At 41.0% G+C, this 22873-nt stretch overlaps 1 protein-coding gene across 4 annotated transcripts in view; it reads right to left on the reverse strand.

The window, feature by feature from the left end:
* LOC139761951 (organic cation transporter protein-like) overlaps positions 1-17863 on the reverse strand; it is a 152009-nt gene extending 134146 nt beyond the window's left edge. Inside the window, exon 1 of one of the 4 annotated variants that reach the window (XM_071686662.1) lies at positions 17739-17863. In XM_071686662.1, the coding sequence (XP_071542763.1) occupies positions 17739-17756 (18 nt within the window). In that variant the 5' untranslated portion in view covers positions 17757-17863. Of the gene's footprint in view, positions 1-17706 lie in introns of all 4 variants that reach the window. The other 3 variants (XM_071686663.1, XM_071686664.1, XM_071686661.1) reach the window with 3 other exon arrangements.
* Positions 17864-22873: the final 5010 nt, after the last annotated feature.

Genomic DNA, 22873 nt, shown 5'->3' on the forward strand with positions numbered 1-22873 from the left:
ACACTCAGTCTCTAGCTGTCATGTAATAATGCACCGAAACCACAGCTTCCTTTCCACATCCAGGCCCAACAAAACTTTCCATGGTTTACCCCAGACGCTTCACATGCCCTCGTTCAATCCATTGACAACCCGTCGACCCCTGAAAAACCACATCGTTCCAATTCACTCTATTCCTTCCATGCCTTACACCATCATGCATGTTCAGGCCCCGATCACTCAAAATCTTTTTCACTCCATCTTTCCACCTCCAATTTAGTCTCCCACTTCTCCTCGTTCCTTCCACCTCTGACACATATATCCTCTTGGTCAATCTTTCCTCACTCATTCTCTCCATGTGACCAAACCATTTCAAAAACACCTCTTCTGCTCTCTCAACCACACTCTTTTTATGACCACACATCTCTCTCACCCTGTTATTGCTTACTCGATCAAACCACCTCACACCACATATTGTCCTCAAACATCTCATTTCCAGCACATCCACCCTCCTGCGCACAACTCTATCCATAGCCCACGCCTCGCAACCATACAACATTGTTGGAACCACTATTCCTTCAAACATACCCATTTTTGCTTTCCGAGATAATGTTCTCGACTTCCACACATTCTTCAAGGCTCCCAGAATTTTCGCCCCCTCCCCCACCCTATGATTCACTTCCGCTTCCATGGTTCCATCCGCTGCCAAATCCACTCCCAGACATCTAAAACACTTCACTTTCTTAAGTTTTTCTCCATTCAAACTTACCTCCCAATTGACTTGACCCTCAACCCTACTGTACCTAATAACCTTACTCTTATTCACATTTACTCTCAACTTTATTCTTTCACACACTTCACCAAACTCAGTCAGCAGCTTCTGCGGTTTCTCACTTGAATCAGCCACCAGCGCTGTATCACCAGCGAACAACAAATGACTCACTTCCCAAGCTCTCTCATCCACAACAGACTTCATACTTGTCCCTCTTTCCAAAACTCTTGCATTCGCCTCCCTAACAACCCCATCCATAAACAAATTTAACAACCATGGAAACATCACACACCCCTGTCGCAAATCTACATTCACTGAAAACCAATCACTTTCCTCTCTTCCTACACGTACACATGCCTTACATCCTCGATGAAAACTTTTCAATGCTTCTAACAACTTGCCTCCCACACCATATATTCTTAATACCTTCCACAGAGCATCTCTATCAACTCTATCATATGCCCTCTCCAGATCCATAAATGCTACATACAAATCCATTTGCCCTTCTAAGTGTTTCTCACATACATTCTTCAAAGCAAACACCTGATCCACACATCCTCTACCACTTCTGAAACCACACTGCTCTTCTCCAGTCTGATGCTCTGTACATGCCTTCACCCTCTCAATCAATACCCTTCCATATAATTTACCAGGAATACTCAGCAAACTTATACCTCTGTAATTTGAGCACTCACTCTTATCCCCTTTGCTTTTGTACAATGGCACTATGCAAGCATTCCGCCAATCCTCAGGCACCTCACCATGAATCATACATACATTTAATAGCCTTACCAACCAGTCAACAATACAGTCACCCCCTTTTTTAATGAATTCCACTGCAATACCATCCAAACCCGCTGCCTTGCCAGCTTTCATCTTCCGCAAAGCTTTTACTACCTCTTCTCTGTTTACCAAATCATTTTCCCTAACCCTCTCACTTTGCACACCACTTCGACCAAAACACCCTATATCTGCCACTCTATCATCAAACATATTCAACAAACCTTCAAAATACTCACTCCATCTCCTCACATCACCACTACTTGTTATCACCTCCCAATTAGCCCCCTTCACTGAAGTATCCATTTGTTCCCTTGTCTTACGCACTTTATTTACCTCCTTCCAAAACATCTTTTTATTCTCCATGAAATTTAATGATACTCTCTCACCCTAACTCTCATTTGCCCTCTTTTTCACCTCTTTCACCTTTCTCTTGACCTCCTGCATCTTTCTTTAATACATCTCCCACTCTTTCATTTGCATTATTTCCCTGCAAAAATCGTCCAAGTGCCTTTCTCTTCTCTTTCACTAATAATCTTACTTCTTCATCCCACCACTCACTACTCTTTCTAATCTACCCACATCCCACGCTTCTCATGCCACAAGCATCTTTTGCGCAAGCCATCACTGCTTCCCTAAATACATCCCATTCCTCCCCCACTCCCCTTACCTCCTTTGTTCTCAACTTTTCCATTCTGTATTCAGTCTCTCCTGGCACTTCCTTACACAAGTATCCTTCCCAAGCTCACTTACTCTCACCACTCTCTTCACCCCAACATTCTCTCTTCTTTTCTGAAAACCTCTACAAATCTTCACCTTTGCCTCCACAAGATAATGATCAGACATCCCTCTAGTTGCACCTCTCAGCACATTAACATCCAAAAGTCTCTCTTTCCTGCGCCTATCAATCAAAACGTAATCCAATAACGTTTTCTGGCCATCTCTCCTACTTACATACGTATACTTATGTATATATCTCTTTTTAAACCAGGTATTCCCAATCACCAGTCCTTTTTCCACACATAAATCTACAAGCTCTTCACCATTTCCATTTACAACACAGAACACCCCATGTATACCAATTATTCCCTCAACTGCCACATTACTCACCTCTGCATTCAAATCACCCATCACCATAACCCGGTCTCGTGCATCAAAACCACTAACACACTCATTCAGCTGCTCCCAGAACACTTGCCTCCCATGATCTTTCTTCTCATGCCCAGGTGCATATGCACCAATAACCACCCATCTCTCTACACCAACTTTCAATTTTACCCATATCAATCTAGAGCTTACTTTCTTACACTCTATCACATACTCCCACCACTCCTGTTGCAGGAGTAGTGCTATTTCTGATATATATATATTTTTTTTTTTTTTTTTTTTTTTTTTTTTTTTTTATACTTTGTCGCTGTCTCCCGCGTTTGCGAGGTAGCGCAAGGAAACAGACGAAAGAAATGGCCCAACCCCCCCCCCATACACATGTACATACACACGTCCACACACGCAAATATACATACCTACACAGCTTTCCATGGTTTACCCCAGACGCTTCACATGCCTTGATTCAATCCACTGACAGCACGTCAAACCCTGTATACCACATCGCTCCAATTCACTCTATTCCTTGCCCTCCTTTCACCCTCCTGCATGTTCAGGCCCCGATCACACAAAATCTTTTTCACTCCATCTTTCCACCTCCAATTTGGTCTCCCTCTTCTCCTCGTTCCCTCCACCTCCGACACATATATCCTCTTGGTCAATCTTTCCTCACTCATTCTCTCCATGTGCCCAAACCATTTCAAAACACCCTCTTCTGCTCTCTCAACCACGCTCTTTTTATTTCCACACATCTCTCTTACCCTTACGTTACTTACTCGATCAAACCACCTCACACCACACATTGTCCTCACTGGAGGAAGTGAAGTGTTTTAGATATCTGGGAGTGGATCTGTCAGCGGATGGAACCATGGAAGCGGAAGTGGATCATAGGGTGGGGGAGGGGGCGAAAATTTTGGGAGCCTTGAAAAATGTGTGGAAGTCGAGAACATTATCTCGGAAAGCAAAAATGGGTATGTTTGAAGGAATAGTGGTTCCAACAATGTTGTATGGTTGCGAGGCGTGGGCTATGGATAGAGTTGTGCGCAGGAGGATGGATGTGCTGGAAATGAGATATATATATATATATATATATATATATATATATATATATATATATATATATATATATATATATATATATATATTTATCCCTAGGGATAGGGGAGAAAGAATACTTCCCACGTATTCCCTGCGTGTCGTAGAAGGCGACTAAAAGGGGAGGGAGCGGGGGGCTGGAAATCCTCCCCTCTTGTTATTTTTTTTAACTTTCCAAGAGAAGGAATAGAGAAGGGGGCCGGGTGAGGATATTTCCTCAGAGGCCCAGTCCTCTGTTCTTAACGCTACCTTGCTAATGCGGGAAATGGCGAATAGTTTGAAAGAAAGAAAATATATATATATATGGCGAATAGTTTGAAAAAAAAAATATATATATATATATTCCTATGAGTCCACGGGGAAAATTAAACACAATAAGTTCCCAAGTGCACTTTCGTGTAATAATCATATCATCAAGGGAGACACTAGAGAGAAATATAGTAGTCAGTTGATATACATGGAAGAGACGAAGCTAGGACGCCATTTGGTAACACGTGATTCTCCAAAACATACAACGAGCGTTCATAAACTTATCATTTTACAAATTTTATCAACAATAAAGTTATCTAATTTGTATAGACCATCACTAATATCAAGATTATAATTCTTTGTGTATTTAATGATAGAAGATTCAATGATATTTCTCTTGGTAATAGAGATGGCATTAATCCAGTCAATACAATGATCATAGTTTTTAGCGGGATTAAACAAGGCATTTGATTCTTGTTGCGTTCTTATACTATATCTATGTTGCTTAAGTCTAACAGAAAGATCCTTACCAGTCTGACCAACATAAAATTTATCACAATTTCCACATGGCACTTTAAAGATGCATCCAAGAGAATTTTCTGGTGAATTACTGATTAAGATATTCTTTATAATATTATTGTTGCTAAAGGCAACATTTACATTAAAGGATTTAAGCAACATGGGAAGTAAAGTGAAACTATTATTAAAAGGGAAAGCTATAAGATTCTTGGTGTCACTGGGAGGCTTGGGCTCAACTCTATAAAATGATTTCTTTGCTAACTTAAGGGATTTATCAATGAAAGATCTAGGGTACTTTAACTTAGATCCAATAGAATATATCTTCTCAAACTCATCATCAATCAACTCTGGAATGCAAATACGTAATACCCTAAGGAACATAGATTAGAATGGTGATAATTTAACTTTGTCATGCTGAGATGAGTAATAATGGATATATGAGTGGGATTTCTGTATATGCTAAACTTAAACTTGTTTCCTTGCTTATGGATTATGCAATCTAAAATTGGTAACATACCATTATTTTCATTTTCTACAGTAAATTTGATGGAAGGTACTGAACTGTTAAGTAAGGGGAGAAATATTTGTAAATTTTCATTTGTTGGCCAGACACAAAGAACATCATCTATATACCTAAACCAAATTGCATTAGAAGGTAAGATATCCTTTAGTAATTTTGTTTCAAAAAATTCCATATAAAGATTACTTAGTACAGGTGAAAGAGGGTAACCTAATGCCATACCAAATTTTTGAGCATAATAATCTCCATTGCATTGAAGTACACAGTCTTTTATACACAATTTTATCAGTTCAATGGAAACAGACTTTGAAACAGGCAAATGAATATCATCCAATATATCAAATAAATATTTTAAAAGGTCATCAACTGGAACTTTAGTGAAAATTCTGTTTATGTTTTTTGATAAGTCCATACATATATGGCAATGAAGGGAACAAAGATGACAAACTTTTGATAAGAGAACTATTATCTTTTAACAACTTAATTTCTTTACTGAAACGAGAATCACTACTCATCTCAACATGACAGAGTTGAATTATCATCATTTCTATCTATGTTCCTTAGGGCATTACGTATTTGCAGTCCAGAGTTTATTGATGATGAGTTTGAGAAGATATATTCAATTGGATCTACGTTAAAGTACCCTAGATCTTTCATTGATAAATTCTTAAGTTAGCAAAGAAATCATTTTATAGAGCTGAGCTCAAACCTCCCATAGATATCAAGAATCTTTTAGTTCTCCCTTTTAATAATAATATCACTTTACTTCCCATGTTGCTTAAATCCTTTAATGTAAATGATGCCTTTAGCAACAATAATATTATAAAGAATATCTTAATCAGGAATTCACCAGAAAATTCTCTTGGATGCATCTATAAAGTGCCATGTGGAAATTGTGATAAATCTTATGTTGGTCAGACTGGTAAGGAAATCTCTGTTAGACCTAAGCAACATAAATATAGTATAAGAACGGGACAAGAATCAAATGCCTTGTTTAATCACGTTAAAAACTATGATCATTGTACTGACTGGATTAATGCCATCTCAGTTATTAACTCTAATACCAAGAGAAATATCATTGAACCTTCTATTATTAAATACACAAAGAATTATAATCTCAATATTAGTGATGGTCTATACAAATCAGATAACTTTATTGTTGATAAAATTTGTTAAATGATGAGTTTATTAACGCTCGTTGTATGTTTTGACAATCACATGTTTACCAAATGGCGTCCTAGCTTCGTCTCTTCGATGTATATCAACTGACTTATATTTCTCTCTTGTGTCTCTCCTGATTATTACACGAAAGTGCACTTGGGAACTTATCGTGTTTCATTTTCCCCGTGGGCTCATAGGAATATCTTGATCACGCGCAAAAATGTGATCCTTTCCAACACACACACACAGGTGAGGATATTCCCTCAATGGCCCAGTCCTGTATTCTTAACGCTACCTCGCTAACGCGGGAAATGGCGAATAGTTTGAAAAAAAAAATATATATATATATATATATTTTTTTTTTTTTTTTTTTCAAACTATTCGCCATTTCCCGCATTAGCGAGGTAGCGTTAAGAACAGATGACTAGGCCTTTGAGGGACTACCCTCACCTGGCCCAATTCTCCGTTCCTTCTTTTGGAAAATTAAAAAAAACAAAACGAGAGGGGAGGATTTCCAGCCCCCCGCTCCCTCCCCTTTTAGTCGCCTTCTACGACACGCAGGGAATACGTGGGAAGTATTCTTGCTCCCCTATCCCCAGGGATATATATATATATATATATATATATATATATATATATATATATATATATATATATATATATATGTGTGTGTGTGTGTGTGTGTGTGTGTGTGTGTGTGTATGAATGGATGGGCCATTCTTCGTCTGTTTCCTGGCGCTACCTCTCTGAAGCGGGAAACGGCGATCAAGTATAATAAATAATATATTTATATTTATTTTGCTTTGTCGCTGTCTCCCGCGTTTGCGAGGTAGCGCAAGGAAACAGACGAAAGAAATGGCCCAACTCACCCCCATACACAATGTATATACAGACACGTCCACACACGCAAATATACATACCTATACATCTCAATGTACATATATATATACACACACAGACACATACATATATACCCATGCACACAATTCACACTGTCTGCCTTTATTCATTCCCATCGCCACCTCGCCACATATGGAATACCATCCCCCTCCTCCCTCATGTGTGCGAGGTAGCACTAGGAAAAAGACAACAAAGGCCCCATTCGTTCACACTCAGTCTCTAGCTGTCATGCAATAATGCCCGAAACCACAGCTCCCTTTCCACATCCAGGCCCCACACAACTTTCCAGTGTTTACCCCAGACGCTTCACATCCACTGACAGCACGTCAACCCCGGTATACCACATCGATCCAATTCACTCTATTCCTTGCCCTCCTTTCACCCTCCTGCATGTTCAGGCCCCGATCACACAAAATCTTTTTCACTCCATCTTTCCACCTCCAATTTGGTCTCCCACTTCTCCTCGTTCCCTCCACCTCCGACACATATAACCTCTCGGTCAATCTTTCCTCACTCATTCTCTCCATGTGACCAAACCATTTCAAAACACCCTCTTCTGCTCTCTCAACCACGCTCTTTTTATTTCCACACATCTCTCTTACCCTTACATTACTTACTCGATCAAACCACCTCACACCACATATTGTCCTCAAACATCTCATTTCCAGCACATCCACCCTCCTGCGCACAACTCTATCCATAGCCCACGCCTCGCAACCATACAACATTGTTGGAACCACTATTCCTTCAAACATACCCATTTTTGCTTTCCGAGATACTGTTCTCGACTTCCACACATTCTTCAAGGCTCCCAGGATTTTCGCCCCCTCCCCCACCCTATGATTCACTTCCGCTTCCATGGTTCCATCCGCTGCCAGATCCACTCCCAGATTTCTAAAACACTTTACTTCCTCCAGTTTTTCTCCATTCAAACTTACCTCCCAATTGACTTGACCCTCAACCCTACTGTACCTAATAACCTTGCTCTTATTCACATTTGCTCTTAACTTTCTTCTTTCACACACTTTACCAAACACAGTCACCAGCTTCTGCAGTTTCTCACAGGAATCAGCCACCAGCGCTGTTTCATCAGCGAACAACAACTGACTCACTTCCCAAGCTCCCTCATCCCCAACAGACTTCATACTTGCCCCTCTTTCCAAAACTCTTGCATTCACCTCCCTAACAACCCCATCCATAAACAAATTAAACAACCATGGCGACATCACACACCCCTGCCGCAAACCTACATTCACTGAGAACCAATCACTTTCCTCTCTTCCTACACGTACACATGCCTTACATCCTCGATAAAAACTTTTCACTGCATCTAACAACTTGCCTCCCACGCCATATATTCTTAATACCTTCCACAGAGCATCTCTATCAACTCTATCATATGCCTTCTCCAGATCCATAAATGCTACATACAAATCCATATGAATATATATATTTATTATTTTTTTTTATTATACTTTGTCGCTGTCTCCCGCGTTTGCGAGGTAGCGCAAGGAAACAGACGAAAGAAATGGCCCAACCCCCCCCCCCCCATACACATGTATATACATACGTCCACACACGCAAATATACATACCTACACAGCTTTCCATGGTTTACCCCAGACGCTTCACATGCCTTGATTCAATCCACTGACAGCACGTCAACCCCGGTATACCACATCGCTCCAATTCACTCTATTCCTTGCCCTCCTTTCACCCTCCTGCATGTTCAGGCCCCGATCACACAAAATCTTTTTCACTCATCTTTCCACCTCCAATTTGGTCTCCCTCTTCTCCTCGTTCCCTCCACCTCCGACACATATATCCTCTTGGTCAATCTTTCCTCACTCATTCTCTCCATGTGCCCAAACCACTTCAAAACACCCTCTTCTGCTCTCTCAACCACGCTCTTTTTATTTCCACACATCTCTCTTACCCTTACGTTACTCACTCGATCAAACCACCTCACACCACACATTGTCCTCAAACATCTCATTTCCAGCACATCCATCCTCCTGCGCACAACTCTATCCATAGCCCACGCCTCACAACCATACAACATTGTTGGAACCACTATTCCTTCAAACATACCCATTTTTGCTTTCCGAGATAATGTTCTCGACTTCCACACATTCTTCAAGGCTCCCAGAATTTTCGCCCCCTCCCCCACCCTATGATCCACTTCCGCTTCCATGGTTCCATCCGCTGCCAGATCCACTCCCAGATATCTAAAACACTTCACTTCCTCCAGTTTTTCTCCATTCAAACTCACCTCCCAATTGACTTGACCCTCAACCCTACTGTACCTAATAACCTTGCTCTTATTCACATTTACTCTTAACTTTCTTCTTCCACACACTTTACCAAACTCAGTCACCAGCTTCTGCAGTTTCTCACAGGAATCAGCCACCAGCGCTGTATCATCAGCGAACAACAACTGACTCACTTCCCAAGCTCTCTCATCCCCAACAGACTTCATACTTGCCCCTCTTTCCAAAACTCTTGCATTTACCTCCCTAATAACCCCATCCATAAACAAATTAAACAACCATGGAGACATCACACACCCCTGCCGCAAACCTACATTCACTGAGAACCAATCACTTTCCTCTCTTCCTACACGTACACATGCCTTACACCCTCGATAAAAACTTTTCACTGCTTCTAACAACTTTCCTCCCACACCATATATTCTTAATACCTTCCACAGAGCATCTCTATCAACTCTATCATATGCCTTCTCCAGATCCATAAATGCTACATACAAATCCATTTGCTTTTCTAAGTATTTCTCACATACATTCTTCAAAGCAAACACCTGATCCACACATCCTCTACCACTTCTGAAACCACACTGCTCTTCCCCAATCTGATGCTCTGTACATGCCTTCACCCTCTCAATCAATACCCTCCCATATAATTTACCAGGAATACTCAACAAACTTATACCTCTGTAATTTGAGCACTCACTCTTATCCCCTTTGCCTTTGTACAATGGCACTATGCACGCATTCCGCCAATCCTCAGGCACCTCACCATGAGTCATACATACATTAAATAACCTTACCAACCAGTCAACAATACAGTCACCCCCTTTTTTAATAAATTCCACTGCAATACCATCCAAACCTGCTGCCTTGCCGGCTTTCATCTTCCGCAAAGCTTTCACTACCTCTCTCTGTTTACCAAATCATTTTCCCTAACCCTCTCACTTTGCACACCACCTCGACCAAAACACCCTATATCTGCCACTCTATCATCAAACATATATATATATATATATATATATATATATATATATATATATATATATATATATATATATATATATATATATATATATATATATATATATATATATATTGGAAATAGTATATTCAGACAAATAAGTGGATGATGGTGGAGAACAGAAACACAGAGATAGGCAAAAGCTTTATATTCCAACGTTTCGTTCACAAAGGAACGTCTTCGGGAAATGGTCTTACATAGACATGACGTCAACTTAAGTACAAATGATACGGCGGAAAGTCAGGTGACGTTGCCTCCTTATTGACCGGGGCCTTGCCCGGGTGGATCGCCACCTGTTTGGTTAACCTTGTTCCTCTGTCTTGTCCTCCTGGCTTTGCTTATGACTATTTTGCTTGTCTCCGCTAAGCTCACATATCCACCACGATGACTGGAAACGATGTTTGTAGAAATATCCGCTGATTCTATTTTCCTTCTTGTCTTCTTTTCATATCCTGTCTGTAACACCTCCACCTGTTGCCAGTGTGGCAGGTGTTCCAATCTTTCTGTGGCCTTTAGACCGTTCTCATGTTCCCTCACGCGCATGTCGATCCCCCTGGCTGACTCTCGATAATAAGCCATTGAAAATCCATTACATGCAATTTTGTATATCACGCTGTTGCTATTCTTCCCATCATCTCTCTTCATGGATACTTTCACTAGTTCCCCGAGTATTACGCTTGTAGCTCTTGCTATGTTGATTATCTTTATTTTAAGAAACTTGTCCAATCCTGTGGAACATTTCCATCCAGGGACTGATACATAACCGACCCAATCCTCACTACTGGTTCTATCCTCCTACCTTCCGTATATCTTAATAGCTTTCGTCTTCGATTTGCATAATAGTCCTTCAGGGTAACCTAGTTTATACGAATCACTACTCCACTTCTTACTTCATCACTGTGAGCCGAGAGGTAGAGCACGAAGTCGCCCTTGTTTGTTTATTTTCTGTACATGGAGAACTTGACTGTTTCCCCTTGCCGTAGTATCAACATGTCGAGAAAAGGCAATTTACCGTTTTCTTCTGTTTCTACCGTGAATTATACGTTGCTGTTCACCGGGTTGAACATCCACACCTTGTTGTTTATACTCGTTCTATTAGGTATGATGGCGATCACATGATTCATATTATCCACACACCTGACCCTGTGTACGCGCTCCTCTACCTATCATTCTAAGGATAATCTCACTCTCCAGCATTTGCATATATAGTGAGGCCATAAAAAGCGAGAACTACCATGGTAACTACGCATCGTCAATCTGTAGTGCACGCAATGGGGGAACGCACCATTGACAATACATTTTTAGATCCCAAACATGTTGAATCGATCGTTATTCCAACTGTATTCTCACGCTTCAACGTTCCAACCTTTCTGCATGGAAAAAGCTTTGACGCTCCTGAACAGTTGATTTTTCTGGAGTTTTACGTTTGAGACTTGATTCTAATCCGCTGAATTTTTTAAATGTGAACCCGTTGATCCTCTTACAAGTGCTCACGGGATACCCTAGCTTGAAGGCCAAAGTAATTCCCGACGTTAAGTGACGCACGATCGTATGAGTTTAAGCCTATGGTAAGCATCGATTTGGTTTTTGAAGCCTCTTCGTATTAAGCCTTTCATTCCTTTTTTTTTTTCCTTTCAGTATTCCTGTACTTTCACTGATCTATTTCACTCATGTTACCATTGTCTTTACCCGTATGTTTTATCTTATGTTCTCCACATCTTGGATCAATCAATCCTAAGAGTTCATGTAACGAAAGACGTTCCCTGTTTCCATGGAATAATAAGCCTTGCCTCGATCTACATCTGTAATTTAAGGACCGACCCTGTCACTGCTACCTCTACTTTCTGAGGACTTATAATCAAAGCCTCGTTTATTTCTCTCCCATGGTTATTTTGCATGATAATATATATATATATAAATATATAAGTATTATATTATATATTTTATATATGAAGAACTAGTATAAATGAAAATCGATGAAAGAATGGATATCATTGCTGGCGCCCGCACAGGAGATTTGGAATCAGATGATGCCGCAACTGGCAAGAAGAGGAGGTAGTCACAGAAACAGACGGAGATGAAGATCAGTAACAATCATTCTGAAAGGAATGGTAATTGACGAACTTCCACTTCTAACAATCAAGGTCGCAGACTTTACCATGACAAAACGTTCACAGAAGTGCATAGTGTTGAAAGAACGGGAAACCCTAGTATACAGATGGTTCAATTCATTTATTTCGGGTCACTCAAACGTTCTGAATGGGTCAGACTCAATCGCTCAAACATTCACATCCACTCAACTCCAATTTGGCACCAAGGGGTAACATTGGTGATGTGATAATGAACTGGTGACACATTTTAATTTTTTGAATTGTTCTCACTGCATTATTGCTATTGTCCGATCGTTCAAAGTGCGAGGTTCAACAAATTTTGTAACACAAAGTCTGTAACTCTTTACTTGACGAAAAACCGCTAACAGCAGTTGGAAGAATTTCATTTCATAAAAAAGGGCTGACCTCTTCGTTCGACCTAATTATTTGAATATAATATTTTGGAGCCTGAGGATTCGATTGCTGCATGTCTTACAGCGCCAAAGCTGATAAACCTCCCCACCATTACTCACTTCGTCCAATGTCGATTGCTGCCAAGTCAACCTTAATTCTGGAATCATTCACTTCTGAAGTAGCTCATTCAAACTTACAATCGCAATACCTTGTTGTTCAACTTAAGAACTAAAACTTGTTTATATTTACTTACAAACTACTCTTGCAACTACTATTGAAGCAAATGGATTTGTATGTAGCATTTATGGATCTGGAGAAGGCATATGATAGAGTTGATAGAGATGCTCTGTGGAAGGTATTAAGAATATATGGTGTGGGAGGAAAGTTGTTAGAAGCAGTGAAAAGTTTTTATCGAGGATGTAAGGCATGTGTACGTGTAGGAAGAGAGGAAAGTGATTGGTTCTCAGTGAATGTAGGTTTGCGGCAGGGGTGTGTGATGTCTCCATGGTTGTTTAATTTGTTTATGGATGGGGTTGTTAGGGAGGTAAATGCAAGAGTTTTGGAAAGAGGGGCAAGTATGAAGTCTGTTGGGGATGAGAGAGCTTGGGAAGTGAGTCAGTTGTTGTTCGCTGTTGATACAGCGCTGGTGGCTGATTCATGTGAGAAACTGCAGAAGCTGGTGACTGAGTTTGGTAAAGTGTGTGGAAGAAGAAAGTTAAGAGTAAATGTGAATAAGAGCAAGGTTATTAGGTACAGTAGGGTTGAGGGTCAAGTCAATTGGGAGGTGAGTTTGAATGGAGAAAAACTGGAGGAAGTGAAGTGTTTTAGATATCTGGGAGTGGATCTGGCAGCGGATGGAACCATGGAAGCGGTAGTGGATCATAGGGTGGGGGAGGGGGCGAAAATTCTGGGGGCCTTGAAGAATGTGTGGAAGTCAAGAACATTATCTCGGAAAGCAAAAATGGGTATGTTTGAAGGAATAGTGGTTCCAACAATGTTGTATGGTTGCGAGGCGTGGGCTATGGATAGAGTTGTGCGCAGGAGGATGGATGTGCTGGAAATGAGATGTTTGAGGACAATGTGTGGTGTGAGGTGGTTTGATCGAGTGAGTAACGTAAGGGTAAGAGAGATGTGTGGAAATAAAAAGAGCGTGGTTGAGAGAGCAGAAGAGGGTGTTTTGAAGTGGTTTGGGCACATGGAGAGAATGAGTGAGGAAAGATTGACCAAGAGGATATATGTGTCGGAGGTGGAGGGAACGAGGAGAAGAGGGAGACCAAATTGGAGGTGGAAAGATGGAGTGAAAAAGATTTTGTGTGATCGGGGCCTGAACATGCAGGAGGGTGAAAGGAGGGCAAGGAATAGAGTGAATTGGAGCGATGTGGTATACCGGGGTTGACGTGCTGTCAGTGGATTGAATCAAGGCATGTGAAGCGTCTGGGGTAAACCATGGAAAGCTGTGTAGGTATGTATATTTGCGTGTGTGGATGTATGTATATACATGTGTATGGGGGGGGGTTGGGCCATTTCTTTCGTCTGTTTCCTTGCGCTACCTCGCAAACGCGGGAGACAGCGACAAAGTATAAAAAAAAAAAAAAAAATATATATATATATATATATATATATATATATATATATATATATATATATATATATATATATATATATATATATATATATTCATAATTGTTCACCGTTATCCATTCCTGGCGCCACTCCGCCCCACAGGAGCAGCATCGCCACCCCCTGCGACAGCGAGGTAGCACCAGGAAACAGACGGAGAAAGGCCACATCAGCTCACAACCATTCTCTATCTGTCATGCGTAATGCACCGAAACCACAGCTCTCTATCCACATCCAGGTCCCACAGACCTTTCCATGGCTTACCTTAAACGTTTCACATGCCCTGGCTCTCTCTATTGACGGCACGTCGAACCCCAGTATACCACATCGTTCCAATTCACTTTATTCCGTGCTCACCTCTCACCCTCCTGAATGTTCAGGCTCCGATCGCTCAAAATCTTTTTCACTCCATCCTTCCAACTCCAATTTGGTCACCCGCTTCTTGTTCCCTCTACTTCTGACACATATATTTTCTTTGTCAACAGTTCCTCACTCATTCTCTCCATATGTCCAAACCATTTCAACACTCTCTTCTGCTTTCAACCACTCTTTTCATCATCACACAACTCTCTTACCCTTTCATTACTTACTCGATCAAACCACCTCATACCACCCAAACATTTCATTTCCAACACATCCACCCTCCTCCGTACAACCCTATCTATAGCCCATGTCTCGCAACCATATAATATTTTTGGAGCCACTATTCTCTATTTCTACACGTTCTTCATCGCTCCCAGAAGCTTCAACCCCTCCCCCAGCCCATGACTCACTTCCGCTCCCAAGGTCCCATTCGCTGCCAAGTCCACCCTTAGATTTCTGAAACACTTCACTTCCTCTAATTCTTCTCCATTCAAACTTACATCCCAACTACCTTGTTCCTCAACTCTACAGAACCTTAAAACCTTGCTTTTATTCACATTTACTCTCAACCATCTCCTTTCACTCACTATTCCAAACTAAGTCACCAACTTCTGCAGTTTCTTACTCGAAAAACTTACTCACTTCCCAGGCCCTCTCATCCCAATAGAATGCATACCCTTTCCACTTTAGCATTTACCACCCTCACCACCCCATCCATAAACAAATTAAACAACCATAATGACATCACACGCCCCTGCCGCAGACCGACCTTTACAGGAAACCAGTCACTCTCCTCTCTTCTTACTGGTACACACTCCTTACACCCATGATAAAATCTTCTCACTGATTCTAGCAGCTTGAATCCCACACCATGTATTCTTCAGACCTTATACAAAGCATCTCTATCAACCCTATCATATGCCTTCTCAAGATCCATAAATGCCACATACAAATCCATTTGTTTATCTGAGTATTTCTCATACACATCCTTCAAAGCAAACACCTGATCCACACACCCTCTACCATTTCTGAAACCACACTGTTCCTCCCAGTTCTGACGCACTGTGCATGCCTTCACCCTCTCAATCAATACCCTCCCATATAATTTTCCAGGTATACTCAACAGAGTTATGCTTCTGTGGTTTGAACACTCACCTTTATGCAATTTGCTTTCATACAGAGGCACTGTACATGCATTCCTCCAACCCTCAGGCTCCTCTCTATAATCCATACATACATTGAATATCCTTACCAACCAATCAATAACACAGTCACCCTCTTTCAAAATGAATTCAACTGCAATACCATCCAAAAACGTCGCCTTGCTGCATTTCATCTTCCGCAAGGCTTCTACCAAAGCACTCTCCCTGACTCTCTCACTTCGCATACCACCCCAACTCAAACACCCTACATCTGCAGCTCAATCAGCAAACACATTTAACAATCCTTCAAAATGCTCACTCCATCTGCTTACTCCATCACTACCTGTTATTACTTCCCCTTGTTGCCCCCTTCAACGATGTTCCCATAGGTTTTCTTGTCTTTTGCACGTTATTTACCTCCTTCCTTGTAAGTACCACCCAAATGCCTCTCTTCTCTTTTACTTGCGATCTTGCTCCTTCATCACACCACTAACTAACCTCTTTAATCTAACCACCTCCCACCTTTCGCATGCCACATGGATCTCTTGCACATGCCATTCCATTCCTCATCCACTCCCCTCACTTCATTTGCTCTAATCTTTTGCCATTCTACATGCATTATTTTCTGATGATTCTTCGCACAAGTCTCCTTTCTAAGCTCACTTACTCTCACCACTCTTTTCACCCCGACATTGTCCACTTTTTTTTTTCGAAAACTTCTACAAATCTTCACCCTCGCCTCCATAAAATAGTAATCGGATCCCATCAGCTGCCCATTTCAGCACATTTACATCCAAAAGTCTCTCTTTTGCACGCCTATCAATTCATATGTAATTTGATAATGCCTGCTGACCATCTCTCCTACTTTATAAATCAGTTTAACCCCAAACTTCTCTTTAATACCAAGAGTCTTTTAATTCTTCCATTTAGCGAAAATTTCATGTTACTCCCCATCTTGCTTAAATCCTCTAATGTGAATGTAGTTTTAAGCACCAACAATACTCTTCAGAATATCTTCATCAACAACTGCTAGACTTAAGCAACATAAATATAATATAAGAACAGGACAAGAATCAAATGCTTCGTTTAATCATGTTAGAAAGAAATTATGACCATTGTACTGATTGGAGTAACGCTAGATAACTGTAACCCCTTAACCATGAGAAACATCACTGAATCTTCTCTAAAGTACACAAAGAATTGTAACACGAATATTAGTAAAGGTTTATACAAACTGGAATGATTTGTCATAGGCAAAATTCGTAAACGGTTCCCTATCTTGTCCACATAATAGATCTCATGACAGGCAGGCAGACCCGACCACCACCAACGGGAAACATTTGAGTACCAACGGCGTCTTAGTTCCGCCTCTAATTTGTATATATATATATAAACAGACTGTTCTAAGTTTTCAATCTCATTCTTGTATCTCCCCTGACGATGTAAACATTACACGAAAATACACCTGGGACTTGTCGTGTTTAATTTTCCTCGTGGTTATCAGCAGCAATATATATATATATATATATATATATATATATATATATATATATATATATATATATATATATATATATATATATATATATATATATATATTCAATGATGTCACATCATATTCAAGTAACCGACGTAGTTCGCTTCGATATGAAAAGAGAAATTCCTGCCTATAATGGATCACAGGAGAGACATCAGTCAGGACAGGGCAACTCACGGAAGCACACACCCTACCCCTGCACCGCTCACTTTGTTACTGACCCACATCTGCGGGCTGGGTTTCGTTCTCACTTCACCCGTGGCCTGAGCCAGGAGCCACACCAGTCAGCAGAAGGGAACACACACCGTACTCCTGCAACGCTCAGGCTGCTACTGACCCACACCTGCTTTGTTGCTGCGCCACCCGCTGTTTGACATCGACACGTTTATAAACTATTAAACTTGTGGTCAGTCCCTGCAAGTACTTGTCCAAGCAAACTTCCCTCTCAGGGTAAGTGAAAAAGATAATTTTGGGGTTTAAAATTAGTATATAACACTTTATGAATATATATATATATATATATATATATATATATATATATATATATATATATATATATATATATATATATATATATATATTCCCTGGGGATAGGGGAGAAAGAATACTTCCCACGTATTCCCTGCGTGTCGTAGAAGGCGACTAAAAGGGAAGGGAGCGGGGGGCTGGAAATCCTCCCCTCTCGTTTTTTTTTTTTTTTTTTTTTTTTTTTCCAAAAGAAGGAACAGAGAAGAGGGCCAGGTGAGGATATTCCCTCAAAGGCCCAGTCCTCTGTTCTTAACGCTACCTCGCTATCGCGGGAAATGGCGAATAGTATGAAAAAAAAAAAAAAAATATATATATATATATATATATATATATATATATATATATATATATATATACTATCCCTGGGGACAAGGGAGAAATAATACTTCCCACGTATTCCCTGCGTGTCGTAGAAGGCGACTAAAAGGGAAGGGAGCGAGGGGCTGGAAATCCTCCCCTCTCTTTTTTAATTTTCCAAAAGAAGGAACAGAGAAGGGGGCCAAGTGAGGATATTCCCTCAAAGGCTCAGTCCTCTCTTCTTAACGCTCCTCGCTAACACGGGAAATGGCAAGTAGTATGAACAAATTATATATATATATATATATATATATATATATATATATATATATATATATATATATATATATATATATATATATATATATATATATATATATATATTACTTTTTATTCATTATACTTTGTCGGTCTCCCGCTTTAGCAAGGTAGCGCAAGGAAACAGACGAAAGAATGGCCCAACCCACCCACATACATACTCGTCCACACACACACTTAAAAATACCTATACATCTCAACGTATACATATATATATATATACACACACAGACAGATACATGTATACACATGTACATAATTCATACCGTCTGCCCTTATTCATTCCCGTCGCCACCCCGCCACACATGAAATAACAACCCCCTCCACGCGCATGTACACGAAGTAGCACTAGGAAGAGACAATAACGGCCCCATTCGTTCACACTCAGTCTCTAGCTGTCATGTATAATGCACCGAAACCACAGCTCCCTTTCCACATCCAGGCCCCACAAAACTTTCCATGGTTTACCACAGACGCTTCACATGCCCTGGCCCAATCCATTGACAGCGCGTCGACCCCGGTATAACTCATCGTTTCAATTCACTCTATTCCTTTCACGCCTTTCACCCTCCTACATGTTCAGGCCTCGATCACTCAAAATCTTTTCACTCCCTCTTTCCACCTCCAATTTGGTCTTCCACTTCTCTTTCCCTCCACCTCTAACACATATAAACCATTTCAAAACACCCTCTTCTGCCCTCTCAACCACACTCTTTTTCTTACCACACATCTCTCTTACCCTTTCATTACTTACTCGGTCAAACAACCTCAACCACATATTGTCCGCAAACATCTCATTTCCAGCACATCCACCCTCCTGCGCATAACTCTGTCTATAGCCCACGCCTCACAACCATATAACATTATTGGAACCACTATTCCTTAACATACCCATTTTGCTTTCCGAGATAAAGTTCCCGCCTTACACACATTTTTCAACGCTACCAAAACTGTCGTCTCCTCCCCAACCCTATGACTCACTTCAGCTTCCATGGTTCCACACGCTGCCAAATCCACTTTCAGATATCTAAAACACTTCACTTCCTCAATTTTTTCTCCATTCAAACTTTCCTCCCAATTGACTTGTCCCTCAACCCAACTGTACCTAATAACCTTGTTCTTATTCACATTTACTCTCAGTTTTCTTATTTTACACACTTTACCAAACTCAGTCACCAGCTTCTGCAGTTTCTCACCCGAATCAGCCACCAGCGCTGTATCACCAGCGAACAACAACTGTCTCACTTCCCAAGCTGTCTCATCCACAACAGACTGCATACTTGCCCCTCTCTCCAAAACTCTTGCATTCACCTCCCTAACAACCCCATCCATAAACAAATTAAACAACCATGGAGATATCACGCAACCCTGCTGCAAACCAACATTCACTGAGAACCAATCACTTTCCTCTCTTCTTACTCGTACACATGCCTTACATCCCCGATTAAAACTTTTCACTGCTTATAATAACTTGCCTCCCACACCATATATTTTTAATACCTTCCACGGAGCATCTATGTCAACTCTGTCATATGCCTTCTCCAGATTCATAAATGTTACATACAAATCCATTTGCTTTTCTAAGTATTTTCTAAGTATATATATATATATATATATATATATATATATATATATATATATATATATATATATATATATATATATTTTTTCTTTTTTATATTTTGTCGCTGTCTCCCGCGTTTGCGAGGTAGCGCAAGGAAACAGACGAAAGAAATGGCCCACCCCACCCCCATACACATGTATATACATACGTCCACACACGCAAATATACATACCTACACAGCTTTCCATGGTTTACCCCAGACGCTTCACATGCCTTGATTCAATCCACTGACAGCACGTCAACCCCGGTATACCACATCGCTCCAATTCACTCTATTCCTTGCCCTCCTTTCACCTTCCTGCATGTTCAGGCCCCGATCACACAAAATCTTTTTCACTCCATCCTTCCACCTCCAATTTGGTCTCCCTCTTCTCCTCGTTCCCTCCACCTCCGACACATATATCCTCTTGGTCAATCTTTCCTCACTCATTCTCTCCATGTGCCCAAACCACTTCAAAACACCCTCTTCTGCTCTCTCAACCACGCTCTTTTTATTTCCACACATCTCTCTTACCCTTACGTTACTCACTCGATCAAACCACCTCACACCACACATTGTCCTCAAACATCTCATTTCCAGCACATCCATCCTCCTGCGCACAACTCTATCCATAGCCCACGCCTCGCAACCATACAACATTGTTGGAACCACTATTCCTTCAAACATACCCATTTTTGCTTTCCGAGATAATGTTCTCGACTTCCACACATTCTTCAAGGCCCCCAGAATTTTCGCCCCCTCCCCCACCCTATGATCCACTTCCGCTTCCATGGTTCCATCCGCTGCCAGATCCACTCCCAGATATCTAAAACACTTCACTTCCTCCAGTTTTTCTCCATTCAAACTCACCTCCCAATTGACTTGACCCTCAACCCTACTGTACCTAATAACCTTGCTCTTATTCACATTTACTCTTAACTTTCTTCTTCCACACACTTTACCAACTCAGTCACCAGCTTCTGCAGTTTCTCACATGAATCAGCCACCAGCGCTGTATCATCAGCGAACAACAACTGACTCACTTCCCAAGCTCTCTCATCCCCAACAGACTTCATACTTGCCCCTCTTTCCAAAACTCTTGCATTTACCTCCCTAACAACCCCATCCACAAACAAATTAAACAACCATGGAGACATCACACACCCCTGCCGCAAACCTACATTCACTGAGAACCAATCACTTTCCTCTCTTCCTACACGTACACATGCCTTACATCCTCGATAAAAACTTTTCACTGCTTCTAACAACTTTCCTCCCACACCATATATTCTTAATACCTTCCACAGAGCATCTCTATCAACTCTATCATATGCCTTATCCAGATCCATAAATGCTACATACAAATCCATTTGCTTTTCTAAGTATTTCTCACGTACATTCTTCAAAGCAAACACCTGATCCACACATCCTCTACCACTTCTGAAACCACACTGCTCTTCCCCAATCTGATGCTCTGTACATGCCTTCACCCTCTCAATCAATACCCTCCCATATAATTTACCAGGAATACTCAACAAACTTATACCTCTGTAATTTGAGCACTCACTCTTATCTCCTTTGCCTTTGTACAATGGCACTATGCACGCATTCCGCCAATCCTCAGGCACCTCACCATGAGTCACACATACATTAAATAACCTTACCAACCAGTCAACAATACAGTCACCCCCTTTTTTAATAAATTCCACTGCAATACCATCCAAACCTGCTGCCTTGCCGGCTTTAATCTTCCGCAAAGCTTTCACTACCTCTTCTCTGTTTACCAAATCATTTTCCCTAACCCTCTCACTTTGCACACCACCTCGACCAAAACACCCTATATCTGCCACTCTATCATCAAACACATTCAACAAACCTTCAAAATACTCACTCCATCTCCTTCTCACATCACCACTACTTGTTATCACCTCCCCATTTGCGCCCTTCACTGAAGTTCCCATTTGCTCCCTTGTCTTACGCACTTTATTTACCTCCTTCCAGAACATCTTTTTATTCTCCCTAAAATTTAATGATACTCTCTTACCCCAACTCTCATTTGCCCTTTTTTTCACCTCTTGCACCTTTCTCTTGACCTCCTGTCTCTTTCTTTTATACATCACCCACTCAATTGCATTTTTTCCCTGCAAAAATCGTCCAAATGCCTCTCTCTTCTCTTTCACTAATACTCTTACTTCTTCATCCCACCACTCACTACCCTTTCTAATCAACCCACCACCCACTCTTCTCATGCCACAAGCATCTTTTGCGCAATCCATCACTGATTCCCTAAATACATCCCATTTCTCCCCCACTCCCCTTTATATATATATATATATACACACCCTCTTCAGCTCTCTCAACCACACTCTTTTTATTTCCACACATCTCTCTTACCCTTACATTACTTACTCGATCAAACCACCTCACACCACATATTGTCCTCAAACATCTCATTTCCAGCACATCCACCCTCCTGCGCACAACTCTATCCATAGCCCACGCCTCGCAACCATACAACATTGTTGGAACCACTATTCCTTCAAACATACCCATTTTTGCTTTCCGAGATAATGTTCTCGACTTCCAGGCTTTCTTCA

The sequence above is a fragment of the Panulirus ornatus genome, chromosome 42 (assembly GCF_036320965.1).
Source record: "Panulirus ornatus isolate Po-2019 chromosome 42, ASM3632096v1, whole genome shotgun sequence".
In the NCBI taxonomy this organism is placed as follows: Eukaryota; Metazoa; Arthropoda; class Malacostraca; order Decapoda; family Palinuridae; genus Panulirus; species Panulirus ornatus.